The 22404-nt window shown below is 37.9% G+C and overlaps 1 protein-coding gene across 1 annotated transcript in view; it reads left to right on the top strand.

The window, feature by feature from the left end:
• The window catches only part of Dhc1 (dynein axonemal heavy chain 1), a 620756-nt gene that overhangs the window by 287979 nt on the left and 310373 nt on the right, over positions 1-22404 (top strand). Inside the window, exons 38-39 of the mRNA XM_090390121.1 lie at positions 314-554; positions 12251-12393. Coding sequence (XP_090246247.1) covers positions 314-554; positions 12251-12393 — 384 coding nt within the window. The remainder of the gene's footprint in view (positions 1-313; positions 555-12250; positions 12394-22404) is intronic.

Genomic DNA, 22404 nt, shown 5'->3' with positions numbered 1-22404 from the left:
TTAATTTATCCTCAATGTGTTAGTATTAGCTAGATAGATAGGTGTTATTACAGATATATTTAATATGATACAAAAGTATATTTCAGTTTGTATGGAGTCTTGATAGGTGCCTGTCAAAATATGAACATAAAAGCTATTTTAAAATATGATCAAAACTTTAAATGATTGTTTTGTGAAAACTGAAGGATCTGAGCTAATCTACATTTGAGATGAGAAACTAATTTTAAATGATGTATAACAATCAGGATAAGTTATTATTCCATATTTCAAATGTTATTTGAAAATATTTTTCTCTCTTTGCTTTTGCATAAAGGCTATAAGACTTATGGAGGGATTAATCCCTAAAGAAGAGAAAGATGAAGAAACTCTTCCTAGACTTTTAGGCAGAATTTATGTCTTTTCACTTATGTGGAGTGTTGGTGCCTTCCTTGAACTAGAAGATCGAAGTAAATTAGAAAAGTTTATGAAGGCTGAGCTGTATTTGTACTTAGATTTACCCACTGAATTTGTGGATCCTAGTGATACAATATTTGATTATTATGTGGATAACCAAGGTAGGTTCACATTATAAACATTGGTTTTTTTTTTTCTATTAAATTATGTCATTAATATAATTACATTAAACCCATTAAGAAATTAAACCTATATGGAAAGGGGAACAGTATAAAGATGGTGTGCATCATGTTTCATTTGAGAGTAAGTGCATGAATAATAAATGAAATGAGCATAACATATCTTTTTAAGTGAGCAGAACTGAAATCAGCATAAATTTTTTTGAGGAGCTAATTCATTCTACCTCCTCTTATGGTATATAATAAAAGGTGGTAAACAAAGCTTTAGGTATTTTCTTTATTTTTATCAATAATGCTGGATTTAGATGGTCTGGTGCACATATTTTTAAAGGCTCAAAAAATAAGTTCTTGAAGGGGGGGGGGGATCACTCCCTGGACAAACAGTAATTGCATTAGTTCCTGTGACCTTGGGGACTCGAGAGCAACCATATCACCGAACTTTGCAAATATGGCTTTGCCTATACTTTTTTTTTTTTTTTTGGAGTACCAAAAAGAAATACTGTGTTGATATTTCTTCACCATGCTTATGTAGTAGTAGTAGTAGTAGTGGCATGTGATGCAAGAAAGCAAGTGTATGAGCTTATGCAGCATCAGCCAAAAAAAAAAAAAAAAAAAAATCACACCATTGCCTCCAAATGCCTGTCCAGTTCCTCCTTAAATTTATTAGCATTAGCATTTTAGCATTAGTAGAGGCATTTGATGCAAGAAAGTTATTTAGGCTATCAACTTCCACGACAAGGGATGGAAGTCTGTTCCACCTACCAACCACCCGCTGGCTAAAGGCAAATTTCCGTACATCTATCCTACATCTGTCTTTCCTCAATTTGAATTTATGCCCTCTCAGGTGATTATTCTGAGCAAGAGGAAGAATCCCATCAGCATTGAGCATGCTCAAACCATTCAAGGCTTTGTACACCTCTATCAGATCACCTCGCTGGTGCCTAGTTTCCAGACACTGTAATTCGCAAAACTTAAGCCTTTCTTCGTAAGAGCACCCCTTTGTCCCATTCACCAATCTAGTTGTCCTTCTCTGTACTCGTTCCAGCAGCTCTACATCCTTCTTGAAATGAGGCCTCCAGACCTGTATACAGTACTCTAGGTGTGGCCTGACCATTGCCTTATACAAGGGAATAACCACCTCCTTATCCCTGCTAGAAAAATTCCTATATATCATTGACAATACACCATGAGCTACTCTTGCAGCTCGTCTGCACTGCTCAGAGAACTTCATATCTGCCTGCACAACCACCCCCAGGTCCCTTTCACTCTCTACCACTGTCAGTGTAGTACCACACAGTTGATACATTGCTCTGGGGTTGCTGTTTCCCATATGTAGTACTTTACATTTGTCAATGTTAAACTTCATTTGCCACCTCGAAGCCCATCTGCTCAACCTTTCCAAATCCTGTTGCAGCAGCATAGTGTCAGTAGTGTCCTTGACAACCCTGCCAACCTTCGTATCGTCTGCAAACTTGGACATTAAGCCTGATATACCATCATCAATATCATTTATAAATACAGAAAACAATAAAGGACCCAACACTGAACCCTGAGGGACTCCACTAATAACATTAGTCCACGATGAGCAGTGTCCATTGATTACCACTCTCTGTCTTCTCTCCCTCAACCACCCCTTTATCCATAGCAGCAATTTGCCTGCAATGCCACACTGCTCCAATTTGTGCAGCAGTCTTCCATGTGCAACAGTATCAAAAGCCTTTCTAAGATCCAAGTATATAATATCAAAGTTATTCCCTGCATCCAGTTTGTGACTGCATCATAGTATCCAATCAAATTGGTCAGGCAAGACTTACCCTTAACAAAACCATGCTGTGTCTGAGCTATAACTGAATTCTTGTCCAGATGATCCTGCAGTGCTTCTTTAACCAGTGCCTCCATTAATTTTCCTGGAACCGAAGTTAAACTAACAGGTCTATAATTACTTGTGTCAGCCTTTGATCCTCCTTTGTGAATTGGGGTTACATTTGCACATCTCCAGTCCATGGGTACTTCCCCTGAGTCCAAGGAAGCTCTCATAATTATGGCTAAGGGTTTGCTTACTTCCTTTGCTGCCTCCTTTAATATAACTGGATAGATCCCATCCACCCCAGGTGCCTTTCTTGTGTTTATCTTCAACAATTTCTCCTCCACTTTGCTCTCAGTTATTACAAGATTCTCTAGCTTACTGCTAGAGTTGAATACACCTCTGGCATTCCCCTCGCTGAATAACTCCTCATGTGTGAATGTCGATGCAAAATATTCATTTAGTTTGTTAGCTACCTGAGCAGGGTCATCAACAGTTGACCCATCGATCTCAAGTGGACCAATCTGATTCATCCCCTTCCTTCTAGAGTTTACATAAGTAAAGAACTCTTTGCTGTTTTTCTTCACATCCCTTGCCAAGGATCTCTCGTAATCTGCCTTCGCCTGCCTAACCTCCTTTGTAACTTGGTTACAGATCAACTTGTATCTATCATAGGCGTCTGTGTCATGTGTTAATTTGTATGTATCCCATGCATTTTTCTTCTCTGCCATATGCCTCATTAGTTCATCTGACATCCATTTAGGCCTAAACCTTGAACAATATTTCTTAGTTGGTATGTAAAGCCTAGTAGCTTACAAGATAAGTTCTTTGAATGCTTCCCATTTTGAATTTGCTGTTGGCAATATCATCAGTTGATCCCACTGTATAGAATTTAAATACTGTCTCAGTCCATTGTAGTCGCCTTTACAAAAGCAATACCCCTTCCCTTTACCCCTAATGGTAGTTACCTCTTTGAGTAACTCCCACTTCAGCACACTGTGATCACTGCCACCTAGTGGTTCATTTATCTGCAGATTCTTAATGCATGAAGAATCACTACTGATAATCAAATCAAGAGTATTACTCCCTCTAGTTGCCTCCCGAACATGCTGATGTAGAAAACAATCATCCAATATATCCACAAAAGCCTTGCTAGTGTGTGAGTGACCAGCCCCCAAATTCCAGTCAATATCTGGGAAATTAAAATCCCCCATAATAAGACTCTCTGATTTACTAGCCCACTCTATTTCTCTGTACAGTTTCTTATTATACTTATCAGAGTCATTAGGCCTATAGCACACTCCTACTCTCAATTTTGATCTCCCAATGCTTATGTCACACCAAACTGACTCCACACTGCACTGTCCAGCGATGTCGACTGGCTTCACTTCCTTGGATTTTATGTGTTTTTTAACTAATAGCATAACCCTCCTCCCTTCCTATCCTGTCTATCCTTTCTGTAGACATTGTACTCCCCAAATTCCAGTTCTGCATTCCTTATATATGTGTGACACCACGTCTCTGAAATCCCCACAATATCTGCCTTTGATGTTTTGAGCAATACCTCAAATTCATCAAATTTATTTACTAAACTCCTAGCATTGGTGTACACACAAGTATACATGCACCTGTTCTTTTTCTTAGCTACCCTAACACAACCCATGTGTTTACTTGTACCCCAATGATTCCCAGCAGTCTCTGAAATATCCTGCATCTTATTTTCCAGGCTGCGGCTCATTCCAATAGAAGCAGTGCAAGAATCACTTTCACCTCTGCCAGTGGCTACTGTTAATCTATTAGTCCTTTTATCCCCCCAATCTAGCAGTTTTCCGACCCACCTAACACTGCCTCGATAGCATCAGCAAACATTCTTGCACCCTTTCTATTTAAGTGTATCCCATCCCTGTAGAAGCAGTCTCTCCTGTTAACAAGTACAGACCAGGCTGAAAAAAATTCTACCCCTTGAGCCCTGCACAATCTTTCCAGGGCCGGATTGATTGACAGGGCTCTCATCATATACTCCCTCTTATTGTGTCTGGGCAGAATTGCAGACACTTTCAATTTCAACCCTAATTCACTGCTTTTTTTCACCAATGACCTGTACTTGTCAAGTAATTCCGCCGGTCTCCTGCTCTTAATATCATTAGTGCCAACGTGTACAACTATATCACCTTTTGTGCCCTTAAAAGATGATATGCGCTCTACAACGTCATCAACTTTTGCCCCTGGCAGACATACCCTGGTCCTGTTCGACCTATCCTTTTTACAAAGCATGTTTCCCGTTTCCCTGACAATAGAGTCACCAACAACTACTAGTTCCTTTGGGACCAGCGCATTCTGCCTTGGGAGTTGCCGCTGTGTTGCGCAATGACCAAGTGCAAGCTCTGGCATTGGTGTGGGCAGCTGAGAGCTTGATGGGCCCCTCACTTGTAATCCTTCGAGGGCATCCACCCTTTCCTTCAAGCTCTCATATAGGCCCATAACAACGCTGAGTTGTCGCCCTATCTCCTTACACTCCTTGCATCGCACACATACAAAGACATCCCCCATGGCAGTATCATGTCCCATACATGGCTGCTCCGCAAACATCAAGCAAATTGTGCATCTTAAAAGGCTGTGATTCAGAGGACAACTGCCCCCCTCAGTTCTCCCCTGGGCCACAGCATTCCCATTAGCTTGAGCCTTTTGCTTTGCTGCTCTGGTTTGAGTCATGATTTAGATTTACTTTCAATAAAATTTCAATTTCTGTACAAAATTAAATCCTAAACTTGTATCCAAACACAGTTATAACGCTATATTTATGTTTCAGTAACTAGTGTTATCTACGAAATATTTATGTTTCAGTAACGAATGTTATCTACGAAATATTTACGTTTCAGTAACGAGTGTTATCTACGAAATCTCTTTATATAACTTTCGTATCAAGTTATGTATTAATTATTTGTTTTTACTAATTATTTATGTTACGTAACCTAAGTGGTTATATGTAAAGTTAAAAGTACAATTTAATTGCCAATGAAGTTCGACAAGATTAATAGATTTTACTGATTAATTTTCCCGTAACAATGGCGGATATTTACGAACGGTAAACACGTGTATTTGATACCCTTTCCGATACTAAGTAATACCTACAAAATCTCTATCTAAGTTACTTTAAACTTAAGTACCGTAATAGGAATATAAGCTACTCTAGAAAATAAGTTAATATGTCAATTTAAACTAATAAAGCAGAAAATAAATCAGAAAAAACTTCTCTGTTCGAAGAGCAGCAGAAAGGCACGTCCGCACCGGCAACCTCGTCCTCAGAACTCCCGACCTTATTCAACCTATCAACTTCCACAACGACAGATGGAAGTTTGTTCCAGCAATTAACCACCCGCTGGCTAAAGGCAAATTTCCGCACATCTATTCTGCATCTGTCTTTTCTTAATTTGAATTTATGCACCCTTAGGTTCGTAATCTGAACAAGCGGAAGGATTCCATCAGAATTCAGCGTACTCAACCCATTCAAGGCCTTATATACCTCAATCAGATCACCGCGCAGGTGCCCAGTCTCCAGCCACTGCAATTTGCAGAACTTAAACCTCTCTTGGTAAGAGGATCCCTTCATTCCCCTCACCAATCTTGTTGCCCTTCTCTGTACACGCTCAAGTAAATCTACATCCTTCCTAAAATGAGGCCTCCAGACCTGTACGCAGTACTCAAGGCGTGGCCTGACCATTGCCTTATACAGAGGGATAATCACCTCCTTTTCCCTGCTAGCAAAATTCCTATATATCATTGACAAAACCCCATGACCTGCCCTGGCAGCCTGTCTGCATTGCTCAGAAAACTTCATATCTGACTGCACAATTACTCCCAGGTCTTTTTCATTTTCTAGCATCTTAAGTGTAGTACCACACAATTGGTACGTTTCTCTGGGGTTACTTCTACCCATACGCAGTACTTTGCATTTGTCAAGGTTAAACTTCAGTTGCCACTTCTTAGCCCATTTGCCCAAATTATCTAGATCCTGTTGCAGTAGCACACTGCAATTACTGTCATTAACAACCCTGCCAACCTTTGTATCATCTGCAAACTTCGACATTAAGCCTGATATACCTTCATCAATATCATTGATAAATATACAAAACAGCAGTGGACCTAACACTGAACCCTGTGGGACTCCACTAATAACATTAGTCCACGAAGAGCAGCACCCATTGATTACCACCCTCTGTCTTCTCCAACTTAACCATCCTTTTATCCATTGTAGCAACTTACCCTTAATACCATTCTGCTCCAATTTGTACAATAGTCTTCCATGCTCAGCAGTGTCAAAAGTTTTCCTGAAATCCAAGTATATGATATCAAAATTATTTTTTGCATCCAGTTCCTTTGTAACCACATCATATTATCCTATCAAATTTGTCAGACAAGACTTTCCCATGCTGTGTCTGAATTATTGCTGCAGTCTTGTCTAGATGATTCTGCAATGCATCTTTAACCAGTGACTCCATTATTTTACCCGGAACAGAAGTTAAACTAACTGGTCTGTAATTACTCGTGTCACCCTTCGATCCTCATTTGTGAATTGGGGATACATTTGCACTTCTCCAGTCCGTGGGAACCTCCCCTGAGTCCAAGGACGCTCTCATAATTATGGCTAAGGGTTTGCTTAGTTGCTTTGCCGCCTCCTTTAATATAACTGGATAGATCCCATCCACCCCAGGTGCTTTTCTTATGTTTAACTTCAACAATTTCTCCTCCACTTTGCTTTCAGTTATTCCAAAATCATTAAGTATCCTGCTACAATTTGATAACCTTCTGCCATTTTCAAACCTTAATAATTTCTCATGTGTGAATGTAGATGCAAAATACTCATTCAGTTTGTTTGCTATCTGAGCAGGATCATCAACAGTCGAACCATCCCCTTCCTTTTAGAGTTTATATAAGTAAAGAAATCCTTGCTGTTTTTCTTAGCATCTTTTGCCAAGGATTTCTCGTAATTTTCACTTCGCCTGCCTAACCTCCTTTGTCACCTGATTACAGACTAGCTTATATCTGCCATAGGCTTCTGAGTCGCTTGATAATTTATATGCTTCCCATGCATTTTTCTTCTCTATTACGAGTCTCATTAGTTCATTAGATAACCATTTAGGCCTAAACCTTGAACAATATTTCTTAATAGGTATGAAACTTTTAGTAGCTTCCACGATTAATTCCTTGAATGCTTCCCACTTAGAATTTACTGTTGGTAACATCGTCAGTTGATCCCACTGTACAGAATTTAAAAACTGTCGGAGAGCACTGTACTCACCTTTACGGAAGCAAAAACCCTTTCCTTTACCCCTGATGGTAATTAAATCTTTAAGTAAATCCCGCATCAGTACACTGTGATCACTGCCACCTAGTGGTTCCTTTATCTGCATGTGTACTGATTGTGTTGAAATACTTGTAGACCTGAGCATTGAAAATCAGTAATACATAAATTATAGAATTTATTAGAAAAGATTTTGCACCTGTGGCAAGGAAAGCTCTGACCTTAGGTGCAAAACTCATAACTGAAGTAGATTCATATACCCAGTTATTTTTAGGGAAGCATTTGGTGTGAAGTGATGTGAAGATTGGAAAAGGTGGCCATTTTTAAGCAGGCTTTTTGGCCTTCAGAGTGACTTGAATTGACTTCAGAGATAGTCATAGAAGTGACAGCTATGTTTAATAATGCAAAATAAAGTATTTTACATTTGGGAAATAACAACTGCAGAATAACTTAATGTACTTTCAGGGGTTGAATTTTAAAAAGGTAGAGGAAGAAAGAGATTTGAGAATTATGATTCAGGCAGATACAAAGTACTCTGTGAAGTGCAGACAATCAGCAAGGATGGCCGTGGTATCTTGATTTTTATTGGACAGTTGCTTGTAAAAATAGGCAGGTTATAATTTCAGTGTATAAGGCAACTGTGAGACCACAGTTGAATACTGTGTCCAGGTATGGCGGCCACACTTAAAAAAAAAAATAGACATCAAGCTTCTTGAAGAAAGGTTTAAAGATGGGTAGTGAACCTGGTGAGATTGGCAGACCCCATATAAGGAGAAACTAAGTATATGTGAGCCACAGAGCTTAGTAACCAGGCCTTAAAGGGCAGTTAATAAGATTGCTAGCTTTGAGTGCAATAGTAAAATTAATGAAGACAATTTTTATGGTAGTAAATGACACTAGAACTTGGAGGGATTTGAATAATTTAGATTAACAGCCTAGAGAAATTTAGAGGCCAGCTGGTTTGGTACTTACGGGAGGAAGAGGAAAGCACTTTATTTATTTTTGCAGGTGTAGCAAACGTCTGGTTTTCTTGTGCCGAATGGTAATTTTTAATGCTAATACTTTTATTTATTTTTATAATTCGTGTTATGTAGACTGAAAACCTCACAGGAAAATAACTCACAAGAAATCTCCATTTCCCCCCACCCAAAGATGAACTGCCATAACTAAATACTTAGGGGGAGTTAGGAATGCTTAGGCAGATTATGAGAAGTCCTTGGTTAAGAATGCAAAGAAAAGTGGCAAAGAATTCTTTGATTGTGTTGAATTTATTCAATTTGTCAATGATCCTTTCAGATCATTGACAAATTGAATAAATATTTTGCATCTACATTCACATTTAAAGGAGTTTTAAGAGACAGGATTAGCAGACTAATGCTTACTGGGAGTTAAATGATTTTATAATAACTGAATAATTGAATGTAAACAAGAAATTATTGCAGTTAAAAGTGAAGAAACTCCTCGCATGTGGGATATATCCAATTATATTAACAAAAAAAAAAAAAAAAAAAAGCTGAAAAAGAGGTAGTTAAACCTTTAGCCATAATAATGAGAGCATCCTTAAATTCATTGGAATTCCCTGCAGACTGGAGATGTGCAAAGGTCTCTGCTATTCAAAAGAGTGGTTCAAAGGGTAGAGTGAGTCAGACTTACAGACCTGTAAGTTTGACTTCTTGCCAGGGAAAATAATGGTGCCAACAGTAAAGAAGTAGTGCAAGATCATTTTGATAGGAGTGGGCCATAAGGCAGTCACAGTATGGATTTGTTAAAGAAAGGTCATGCCTGACCATTCTGATTATCTACTATGACATATGTAAACTGGATGCAAGGAATAATTTTGGCATAATATACTTAGATTTCAGTAAAGAATTTGATACTGTGCCATTATAGGATTGTTGTATAAATTGAACAATGTGGTATTAGAGACAAGTTACTACAATAGAAAAGGGGTGGTTAAGTGGTTGTAGACAAAGTATGGTTATAAATGGCCCTGTATGGTTTTAATATTTATCAGTAATGTTGATATAGGTATTTTAAAGTTTAATGTCCAAGTTTGCTGATTTACAAAGGTGATGCTGTGGTTAATGACAGTAGTAGTAGTAGTAATGGAGGCATGTGATGCAAGAAAGTAAGTGCATGAGCTTATGTAGCATAAAACAATTTCACACATCCATTCCCTCTAAAAGTTTGTTCAGTTCCTCCTTGAATTTATTTAAGCTATCAACTTCCACAATGACAGATGGAAGTTTGTTCCAGCAATTAACCACCCACTGGCTAAAGGAAAATTTTCGCACATCTATTTTCAACTGTCTTTCCTCAATTTGAATTTATGCCGCCTCAGGTTTGTAATCTGAGCAAGCGAAAGAATCCCATCAGAATCAGCATGCTCAACCCATTCAAGGCCTTATACACCTTGATAAGATCACCTCGCAGATGCCTAGTCTCCAGTCGCTGCAATTTGCAGAACTTAAGTATTTCTTGATAACAGGACCCCTTCGTTCCCCTCACCAATCTTGTTTCCCTTCTCTGTATATGCTCAAGCAACTCTACATCCTTCCTAAAATGAGGCCTCTAGACCTGTTCACAGTACTCGAGGTGTGGCCTAGCCATTGCCTTATACAAAAAGATAATCACCTCCTGACCCCTACTAGCAAAATTCCTGTATATCACTGACAATATCCCATGACCTGCTCTGGCAGCCTGTCTGCATTGCTCAGAAAACTTCATATCTGACTGCGCAATTACTCCCTGATCTTTTTCATTTTCTACCACCCTAAGTGTAGTACTACCCAGTTGGTACATTTCTCTGGGGTTATTTCTACCCATATGCAGTACTTTGCATTTGTCAATGTTAAACTTCAGTTGCCACTTCTTAGTCCATCTGCCCAAATTTTCTAGATCCTATTGCAGTAGCACACTGCCATTACTGTCATTAACAACCCTGCCAACCTTTGTATCATCTACAAACTTTGACACTAAGCCTGATATACCTTCATCAATATCATTGATAAATGTATAAAACAACAGTGGGCCCAATACTGAACTCTGGGGGACTCCACTAATAACAATAGTCCATGAAGAGCAGCTCCATTGATTACCACTCTCTGTCTTCTCCCACCCAACCACCCTTTTATCCATTATAGCAACTTACCCTTGATGCTATACTGCTCCAATTTGTATAGTCGTCTGCCATGTGCAACAGTGTCAGAAGCTTTCCTGAAATCGAAATATATGATAGCAAAGTTATTTTTTGCATCCAGTTCCTTTGTAACCACATCATAGTATCCAATCAAATTTGTCAGACAAGACTTTCCCTTAACAAACCCATGCTGTGTCTGAATTATTACTGCTGTCTTGTCTAGATGATCCTGCAATGCATCTTTAACCAGTGGCTCTATTATTTTTCCCAAATGGAAGTTAAACTAACTGGTCTGTAATTACTTGTGTTACCTTTAGATTCCCCTTTGTGAATCGGGGATACATTTGCACATCTCCAGTCTGTGGGGACTTCCCCTGAGTCCAAGCATGCTCTCATAATTATGGCTTAAGGTTTGCTTACTTCCTTTGCCACCTCCTTTAATATAACTGGATAGATCCCATCCACCCCTTTATCCCTGATGGTAATTAAATCCCACATCACTGTTCTTTAATTAGCTTGATTGCAATGAGAATATAAGTATAGCATAGGAGCCAGCTTAGAACTTGATACTCACAGCTTTTTGTGAAACATTGCTGATCATTCTTATTTCATTTTATTTTATTTTACAGGTGATGATCCATTGCATGCTATGATAGATATTTCTAATGTTTTAACCAATTGTGTACTTTAGTCCAAAGGTATAAAACTTTAAAATAATTAAGCCTTTTTTTTTTAAGAAGTCAAAAGGCAGTTGAGTAAAAACTTGATTTCCTTTACATATATATTGTAAAAATTCCATATTTTTGAAATCTAGTATTGTAATTAAATTCTAATATTGCATTTTAAACCTAATAGTAGAGCTGCTAGTGAAATGAACAATTGCTTAAAGATTATGCAGTGTTCTGATGGAATTTCTTAGCATCCTTTGCCACTATGTCAATTACAGCATATTATTCACCTCAGTAAATTTTCTCAGGCAACAAATAAACAAATAATTGTTCCTAATCATTGAATGAGAGTTGTGTTGATACTGTTATTCAAAAATGCAAGATAAGCCTTAGAATGGGATGTTGGGGAAGTATTCCTGTAGCACAGCTTTGGCAAGCACAGGAAGGTTCCTAGGAGAGTAATATGCTATAATGGCATTAGTCAAAGCGATATATGTGTGCTCACAATGGACTTTCTGAAATTATTTCCATTATACAGTATACCCTACATGGAATTTGATTATTAATGAACTGGTTGATGTATAGGATGAGTTTGATTGACATGTAAACTATGATGAAGTTCCCCTTGTTTTTTATAATTTACAATGACCAAGGCAACAATAACACTTGGTGATTTTTTGTAAAATTTTAAATGTTCGATATATTTTTATAAGTATTTTGTATTTTTATTTATTTTTATGGGGTTTTTTTTGTTTTTTTTAATAGGTGAATGGATACATTGGAAGACACAAGTAGAAGATTACTCTTATCCTGAAACTTTTGTCCCTGAATACAGTTCCATTTTAGTTCCAAATATTGATAATGTGAGGACAGACTTTCTTATAACCACAGTTTCAAAGCAAGGAAAAGTAAATAAATCTACATTTCTCACATAGTTGTAGTACTTCTAAAACATAATTAAAGTGTGTGTAACATTTCTTCATGCTATACCAGTGGTGTCCAACAACCTACGTCCCGCGGTCGGATACAGCCCACAAATAATTTTTGTACGGCAGTAGTGGTCATGAAAATGGCTACTTTGTTCGGATCAACATATGTTTGTAAGGAAATTTTTTAACGCATGAAATCAAATAAATATTTTAAAAGAAACAGAATAACAGATGAGCATCTTCATTCCATATTGAGAATTGCATATTTTCTACCAAATTTTGAACAATTATCTAAAAATATCCAACCTCAGTCATCTCATTAAATGTTAAGTTTTGTTCAGTAAATGTTATTGTGTATTATACTTAAAAAAAATTTCAAATATTTTAAATTTTAGGTGTATCATTATATTTATTTATTCACCTTAACGTTGAAAATCAGTGATCCTAATCAGGTCGTAAATTTTCTAAAGTGAGCATTTAAGAGCAAAAGTAAGGTATTTAAAAAATCAACAAAAGTAAAGTATTCAAAAAAAAAAAAAAAACCAGAAGTAAGTCATATTTTTATAATTTTAATAAAATCAAAAAAATCATAGACAGAATTGTTGCATATATGCATTGAGAATTTGTATTTTTTTATATATAGCCTGAAAATAAAAAATGGTAACATGAAAATAGAAACTTTTCTTTTACATGTAATAAGATATGGAAAATGTAACATGCTAATTTTTCTCTAATCCTCAGTGTGGGATGCAAAACAAATCTAACTTTGAATATGGTTGCTGTATGGGAAAAGTTTGGACACCACTGTGCTATACAAACAAAATTTTGTATTGGTCATCGTTGTAGATTGGTCAATTGATTGTTTGGGAGTACCTTGGCACTTGACTACTCTGATTATAGTGGTCCAAATCTGTGTGGTCCAAATCTATGTGATATTTATATACATGTATTATATCTGTACACATGTGTTGCAGACTCATTTAGATGCTGTGCAGGCTAAAACAGCCAGAATAATTCACCCCTACTCTATTTGCCTTAGGTCAACTAGCCCTTAAGATCAAGAAGAGCTCAAGAATTCCTTCTGTCTCTGATGGGATTTCAAACCCAGACATGTTCAAATGAGTATCTAATAAACATGGGAACAGTGAGGAGCTATATAAAAATTCTTCGAGGTGTCCAGAAGTTCAAAGCTCAGTTTAGAATAGGGTGTCATTCAGAAACCAATTGACAATAGTAGTAATAGTGGATGTGATGCAGGGAAGCAAGCTTATAAAGCATCAGCCAAAAAAAAAGAAGAGAATTTGTCTAGTTCTTCCTTGAATTTATTTCAACTATCCACTTCTGCAACACCAGATGGAAGCTTGTTTTGAGAATTACTTGTGGGCCCCGGGGTCCAGTGCAAAACTTATATGGGGTGTTTTTGTAATAGTAATTTTTTAATTTTTTATTTTTTCAAATTTTACAGTAACTAAGAAATTCTTCTTCAAGAGGAGCATTTCCGTTTACAATGGGTTTCCTCAGCCTACAAGTTAATTTTTGGTAGGAATTATTTCCCATCACAAAAAGCAGTTCAAGGTGTCTTAGTCAGTTAAACCTCGGGCTGTTGCGTACCCCCATACTCTATCCATCCCTGTCCTCCTAGGTCTTCCTCTTTTCCTTCTTCCTGTACGTATCCATTCCAGAATAGCCTTTGGATATCTGGTTTCTTGCATCCATTTTACATGACCATACCATGTTAAATGCATTTCTTCGATAGTAGCAATAATATTCTTTTTCACTTCCATTTTCTCTCTTATGTCTTTATTCCATTTTCAGTCTCTTCTAGAAGTTCTTGCTGAGCATCTCCAAAAACCCATTTCTGTGAAGAGAAATTTGTTTTCCCATCGCTTATTCAAAGTCCAGGTTTCTGCTCCATACAATAAAAGACTTTGTACAATCGTTTGAAATATGTTTCTTTGTTTTATTTAAAATATTTCTTAAAATATTCAGAATTTAGCATGCCGATAGCCTTTCTGCCATCTGCAATTCTCTTATTGATTTCTTCTTGGGATAATCCATCGCTTTGTAATTATATAATTAAGAAATAATTAAACTATTTTATATTATTAAAATTAAAGATATTATGAGAGATTTATATTATTAATCTGAGAGACATGGTGTCACACAGATATAAGGAATGCAGAACTGGAATTTGGGGAGTACAATGTGTACAGGAATGATAGACAGGATAGGAAGGGAAGAACACATAAAATGCAAGGAAGTACAGCCAGTCAACATGGCTGGACAGTGCAGTATCAAGTCAGTTTGGTGTGACATAAGCACTGGGAAAGCAAAATTGAGAGTAGGAGTGTGTTATAGGCCTAATGACTCTGATGAGCATAATAAACAACTGAACAGAGATATAGAGTGGGCTAGTAAATTGTAATGGGGGATTTTAATTTCCAAGATATTGACTGGAATTTGTAAGTTCATCACTCACACACTAGTAAGGCTTTTGTGGATTTATTGGATGATTGTTTTCTACAGCAGCATGTTCGGGAGACAACTAGAGGGAGTAATACTTTTTATCTGTTTATCAGCAGTGATTCTTCATACATTAAGAATCTGCAGATAAAGGAACCACTAGGTAGCAGTGATCACAGTGTGCGGAAGTGGGATTTACTCAAAGAGGTAACTACCATCAGGGGTAAAGGGAATGGTTTTTGTTTTCGTAAAGGTGACTATGATGGTCTGAGACAGTATTTAAATTCTATACGATGGGACCAACTGATGATGTTACCAACAGCAAATTCAAAATGGGAAGCATTCAAAGAATTAATCTTGAAAGCTACTAAGCTTTTCATGCTAACAAAGAAATATTTTTCAAGATTTAGCTCTAAATGGATGTCAGATGAACTAATTAGACATGTGGTAGTGAAGAAAAATGCATGGGATACATATAAATTAACAGGTGACACAGAAGCCTATGATAGATATAAGCTGGTCTGTAACCAAGTCATTAGGGAGGCAAAGGCAGATTATGAGAAATCTTTGGCAAAGGATGCAAAGAAAAACAGCAAAGAGTTCTTTACTTATGTAAACTCTAGAAGGAAGGGGATGAATCAGATTGGTCCACTTGATATCGATGGTTCAACTGTTGATGACCCTGTTCAAGTAGCTAACAAACTAAATGAGTACTTTGCATTTACATTTACATATGAGGAGTTATTCAGGGAGTGGAATGCCAGAGGTGAATTAAACTCTGGCAGTGAGCTAGATGATTTTGTAATAACTGAGAGGAAAGTGGAGGAGAAATTGTTGAAGATAAACATAAAGAAGGCACTTGGGGTGGATGGGATCTAACCAGTTATATTAAAGAAGGCAGCAAAGGAAGTAAGCAAACCCTTAGCCATAATAATGAGAGCTTTCTTGGACTCGGGGGGGGGGGTATCCATGGACTGAAGATGTGCAAATGTGACCTCAATTCAGAAAGGAGGACAACGAGTGACACAATTAATTACAGACCTGTTAGTTTAACTCCTGTTCAAGGGAAATTAATTAATGGAGGAACTGGTTAAAGAAGCACTGCAGGATCATCTAAACAAAACTTCAGTTACAGCTTGAACACAACATGGTTTTATTAAGGGGAAGTCTTGTCTGACCAGTTTGATTGATACTATGATGTGGTCACAAAGGAACTGGATGCAAAGAATAATTTTGATATCATATATTTGGATTTTAGAAAGGCTTTTTGATACTGTTGCACATGGAAGACTGCTGCACAAATTGGAGCAGTGTGGCATTGGAGGCAAATTGCTGCTATGGATAAAGGGGTGGTTGAGGGGGAGAAGACAGAGAGTGGTAATCAATGGACACTGCTCATCGTGGACTAATGTTATTAGTGGAGTCCCTCAGGGTTCAGTATTGGGTCCATTATTGTTTTCTGTATTTATAAATGATATTGATGATGGTATATAAAGCTTAATGTCCAAGTTTGCAGACGATACGAAGGTTGGCAGGGTTGTCAAGGACACTACTGACACTGTGCTACTGCAACAGGATCTGGAAAGGTTGAGCAGATGGGCTGAGAGGTGGCAAATGAAGTTTAACATTGACAAATGTAAAGTACTACATATGGGAAACAGCAACCCCAGAGCAACGTATCAACTCTGTGGTACTACACTGACAGTGGTAGAGAATGAAAGGGACCTGGGGGTGGTTGTGCAGGCAGATATGAAGTTCTCTGAGCAGTGCAGACGGGCTGCAAGAGTAGCTCATGGTGTATTGTCAATGATATATAGGAATTTTTCTAGCAGGGATAAGGAGGTGATTATTCCCTTGTATAAGGCAATGGTCAGGCCACACCTAGAGTATTGTGTACAGGTCTGGAGGCCTCATTTCAAGAAGGATGTAGAGATGCTGGAATGAGTACAGAGAAGGGCAACAAGATTGGTGAATGGAACAAAGGGGTGCTGTTACAAAGAAAGGCTTAAGTTTTGCAAATTACAGTGTCTGGAGACTAGGCACCAGTGAGGTGATCTGATAGAGATGTATAAAGCCTTGAATGGTTTGAGCATGCTCAGTGCTGATGGGATTCTTCCTCTTGCTCAGAATAATCACCTGAGAGGGCATAAATTCAAATTGAGGAAAGACAGATGTAGGATAGATGTGAGGAAATTTGCCTTTAGCCAGCGGGTGGTTGGGTGGTGGAACAGACTTCCATTTCTTGTTGTGGAAGTTGATAGCCTAAATAAGTTTAAGGCTCAGCTGGACAGGTATTTCGAACGAACAGAGGAGTGAAGTGGAAGTGGTTATTTTTTATTTATTTATTTTTTTTTTTTATTTTTTTTTGGCTGATGCTGCATAAGCTTGCTTTCTTGCATCAAATGCCTCTACTAATGCTAACATCAATTAGCTGCACTTCCTTAGATTTTATGTGTTTCCTAACTAACAGCATAACCACTCCTCCCTTCCTGTCTTGTCTATCCTTTCTGTACACATTGTACTCCCCAAATTCCAATTCTGCACTTCTTATGTCTGTGTGACACCACGTCTCTGATATCCCAACAGTATCTGCATTTGATGTCTTGATTAGCACTGCAAGCTCATCAAATTTATTAACTATACTCCTAGCATTGGTGCACATGCAAGTATACATGCACCTGTTTCTTCTCTTAGTTACCCTAACACAGCTCATGTATTTACTTGTTGCACTATGAATCTCAGCAGTCCTGGAATCCCCCATTGCCTTGCTTTCCATGCTGCTGCTTAATTTTCAATAGAAGCAGTGCAAGAATCACTTTCACCTCTGCCAACGGCTACTGTTAATCTATTAGTTCATGTATCTCCCCCAAGCTAGCAGTTTTCCGACCCACCTAACTCTGCCTCGATAACATCAGCAAATATTCTTGCACCCTTTCTATTTAAGTGTATCCCATCCCTGTAGAAGCAGTGTCTCCTGTTAACAAGCACAGACCAGGCTGAGAAAAATTCCCCCCTTGAGCCTTGCACAATCTCTCCAGGGCCAAAATGACCGACAAGGCTATCATCATATACTCCCTCCTATCGTGTCTGGGCAGAATTGCAGACACTTTCAAATTCAACTGTAACCGGCTGCTTTTCAACATCGATCTGTACTTGTTAAGTTATTTTGCCTGTTGCCTACTCTTACTGACTGGTTGTGACAGATGTTCAGATTTGTTGAACCAGAGAGGGAGGGAGGCAGGGGGGATTATAGAAGCCAGTTCAGAAGAACAGTGCCCATGAAAGTAGTATCTATAGAAATGGCATCCAGCAGAAACAGAATGTCTGTGAGACAGAGAGTAAAGAGACTTCGTAAAAGATGGGTCATGAATTAACACATAACTGCCCTATTTCTAATGGAGTTTAGAAACCTGAGAGATGTTAGCATTAATAGAGGCATATGATGCAAGAAAGCAAGCTTATACAGCAGCATTCAAAAAAAAAAAAAAAACCCTTCCCATTTCACTGATCCATTCATTCAAAATGTTTGTCTAGTTCTGCCTTGAATTTATTTAAGCTATCAACTTCCACAACAACAGATGGAAGTTTGTTCCAGCAATCAACTACCCACTGAATAAAGAAAAATTTCCACACATCTATTCTACAAATGTCTTTCCCCAGTTTGAATCTATGTCTCCTCAGGTTTGTAATCTGAGCAAGAGGAAGAATCCTATCAGCATTGAGCCTGCTCAATCCTGCTCAATCTGTACTCATTCTAGCAACTCTATATCCTTCTAAAATCAGGCTTCCAGACCTGTACGCAGTACTCAAGGTGTGGCAGAACCATTGCCTTATACAAGGGGATAATCACCTCCTTATCCCTGCTGGCAAAATTCCTGATATTATTGACAAGACTCCATGACCTACTCTGGCAGCCTGTTATGGAGACACTGCCCCAGATGTGAGAACAATATTCCATGGTAGGGTGGATTTGAGATTTGTACAGAGTGAGTAGCTGTTTAGAATATAACTAACTGAGAGCAAAGGATCAAGCCATTGGGAAAGATGTTTAGACTAATTGCAGGAAGTTTTATTTTAGCCAGCGAGTTATAAATTACTGGAATAAGTTACCTACATGGGTGGTAGAGGCTGACAGTTTGGGGAAATTCAAAGGTCAGCTGGATAGTTACCTATGGGAGGAAGGAAATGTATAGGCTGTCTATTTCCTTTTCTCTTATTAATTATTATTATTTTTTAAATTTTCTTCTTATTATTATTATTTTATTTTTATTATTTATTTATTTTATTTTATTTTTTCCTTGACTGGTGCAGCATAGCCATAGGCTTCCTTGCACTATGTGGCCATTGCTAATACTAATACTAACTCAGTTTTTTAGATGCAGAGGAAGCAATATTTGTGATGTGCTTATGCCAAGAGAGAGATTAAAAATCAGGGTAATCCCTAATAGAGTATACAGGGTGATTCACTACCAGTACGACAAACTTGCAGGAGGTGTAGGGGGGCACAAAGACAAATCGGAATCACATAGCATTGCAGGGTCCGAAATGCCTTCATCATGTGGTAGAGGACGTTGAACGGGAGGTCGCATGAACAGCGATCCCGCTGGAAGTCAGCATTTGCGAACCGTTTCTGTTGAAGAAACCAAGTAGCAAAAGTCCTCCGGAGTGGATAATCTGCAGACTCCAATGATTGGACGCGTTGCAGATGGTATGAACTCATTTGGTTTGTTGACAGTATCCTCCATACAGTGGATTGGGAAATACCCAATCGTTGGCCTATCGCTCAAGTACTCGTACTTGGATTTCCTTCAGCAAGACGTAGGACATTCTCCTCATTGTCTGGCTTCCTTGTCGTTCGCACTCGATTCATGGTACCTCTCGTGAAACAATCAGTCTCACGTAACCTTCTGTGCACACGTACGAAAATCGTATGATGAGGAGCACGCTTGTGCGGGAAATGTTCCTGGTACAAGCGCAGAGCGGCGCACCCATTACAGTCCGCATCTCCATACGTGAAGTGCATGTCGGCCAGTTCAATGTTTGAATACTCGTCCATCCTACTGCTTCGGGAACCGGTTTGCAAATGCTGACTTCCAACTGGATTGCTGTTCACGCAACCTCCCGTTCAACGTCCTCTACCGCATGACTAAGGCATTTCGGACCCTGCAATGCTATGTGATTCCGATTCGTCTTTGTGTCCCCTGCACCTCCTGCAAGTTTGTCGTACTGGTAGTGAATCACCCTGTATATGATCTCATCTAGAAATCTGAGTGTTATCGAAGATAACCATGGAAGCAGAAGAAACCTTTTGTGAGATATAAGACAGGAGTAACTTTTAGAAGTATTGAAATTAACTGGATTATATTTACTCAGGAGAATTATCTGGAGACCACATTTAAGGAATTTGTAATGGATATTCAGGAATTTGAAGCTGTTTTTGCAGGGCAAATTTTTTCTCAATCTGGAAGGTGGAATGCAATGTGCTATCATCAGCAAAACTGTGGAATTTCCAGTCAACTGAAGAAGGTCATTAATGTACAACAGGAGAAGAGTGAGAGAAAGAACTGAACCTTAGAGAATGCCATCATTAGTGAGGAAGTTAGAAGACAATGAGCTGTCTACCATCACCCCTCAGTGAGCAGTCAGAGAGAAAACTGAATACCCAATTATAAAAAAACATTTGCAATCCATAAGCTGGAAGCTTATTTAGAAGACATTTATGCCAAACACGATCCAAAGCCTTTGAAATGTCAAGAGCAACTGCTTGTGTTTCACGAACCTTTTCCATTGAATTTGTCCACAAATGGGTAACATAAGCCAGTATATCACCAGTGGATGGATACTGATAAAATCCATACTTGGCAATTATCAATAAAGTTTTAACAGAGATGGAGGTAGAGCATTCTGGGCTCTTTGGAAAGAGAACAGAATGCTCCACTACCCTTTGGACAAGAAGCAAGTTTTCTATTCTTAACCTGTTCAAAATCTAGTTTGGACTGATTAATAACTACTTTACAATTGTTGTAAGCTTTGATGTAATTAAAAAATGAACCTTGAGATTTTAATTCAAGCCACTTGTGATCTTGAACTGCCTTTGGGAATTCATTGGGAATTAAGGTTTAGGTAAAGGATGAGATTTTAATGTGGAGTGTGGAATTAAAGGATTTCATCCCTACAAGAATAATTTCACTGACATGATATGAGCAAACATTAACATCAGAAGATTTATTGAGATAAACTTCATATTGAGGTAAACTTCTCTTATTCTTTTACAAACAGAAGATTTAAAACAGCAATCTAACCATGGATCAGAAGTATAGAAACCTTGCTGATCATCCCATTTTTGCATTCATATAATGCCAAACAACATGAAGTTAAGAAATTCTACAAGGGAAAGGATCCATTAGAGAAGAAACCATCATCAAATTGTGATCTGAGGTGCCTAGAGGACCATTCACCTTGATTGTGTACATAAAAATCACCAAGAAAAATTACCTCATTGTTAGGAAAGTTGAACTATAAAAAATAAAGTTTCAAAGGAATGAAGTCAGAGTTCCAGGTAATTAGTGGAGTTTAGATAGTAATAGAGGCAATAGATGAATTTGACAAAATGGGGTAAAGAGATTTTGAGCCAGAGAAGATCAAAAATAGGAGATTACAAATTACTAATTCTTTAACAGAGAATATTAGAGTGGATGTGTGCACAAGTACTACCTTTGAAGCATAAGGAATCGTACAACAAATAGTTAGGACAACTGAGATGAGCAATAGTTGAATTAGCCAATAATCGGGATTCTGTCAGAAAAAGCAAATGGGGTTTGGCAAATTGTAAGTGGAAATGGCACCACTGAGATTGGAACTGAGATCATGTATATTTCTGAAATGAATGAGGAAGTGTTTGAGAGGTTTAGATCTTTTCACAGATAGGTTTGTTCTTTTAGTTTGACTATTAATGGTGGGGAGGACATGTTGTATGAAGTAATGAAATTTTTGTATATGGTGTACACATAGCAAGAATATACCCTGCTCCTTGACATAATGTAGCCTTGATAGTTCTCCTCATGCATGCACTACTCGGACTCCCTTCAGTCACTGTCTGTCAAAGTAGAGGCAGCGAGATTATACACTAGCTGATTCAGATGCATCCCAGAGAGTTGCCAATAGGATTGGTCCATTGAATTATCTAGTGGCTGGGCTGCAGATACCATTTTAGAGCTGCACCCTTGAAACATAAGGAAGATTTGATCTCACCATGAAATTTTTTTGAATACTGGGTGTCATTTGTAATTACTATTTATATCAATAATTAAGTAATTTTACAGCTTTCTATTTTAATGGACATTAAATTAAATTAATGTAATAAAAATATTTCAAAATAACAAAATTAAAAAATGTTTAATTATTAGAAATATTTATCTGTTTAAATGCCTAGTGGAGATAATTAATAAAATAAAAATTATTGTTAAGTATTTTTGTAATTCTTTTATAAATTTAACTAGTAGTTAGATTTACAAAGGTAGCTATGTG

This window comes from Mastigoproctus giganteus, chromosome 2 (assembly GCF_048544385.1).
Source record: "Mastigoproctus giganteus isolate SK-2022 chromosome 2, ASM4854438v1, whole genome shotgun sequence".
NCBI classification, from domain to species: Eukaryota; Metazoa; Arthropoda; class Arachnida; order Uropygi; family Thelyphonidae; genus Mastigoproctus; species Mastigoproctus giganteus.
The sequence above is the reverse complement of the archived record's forward strand: the minus strand, read 5'-3'. Positions and strand labels throughout refer to the sequence as shown.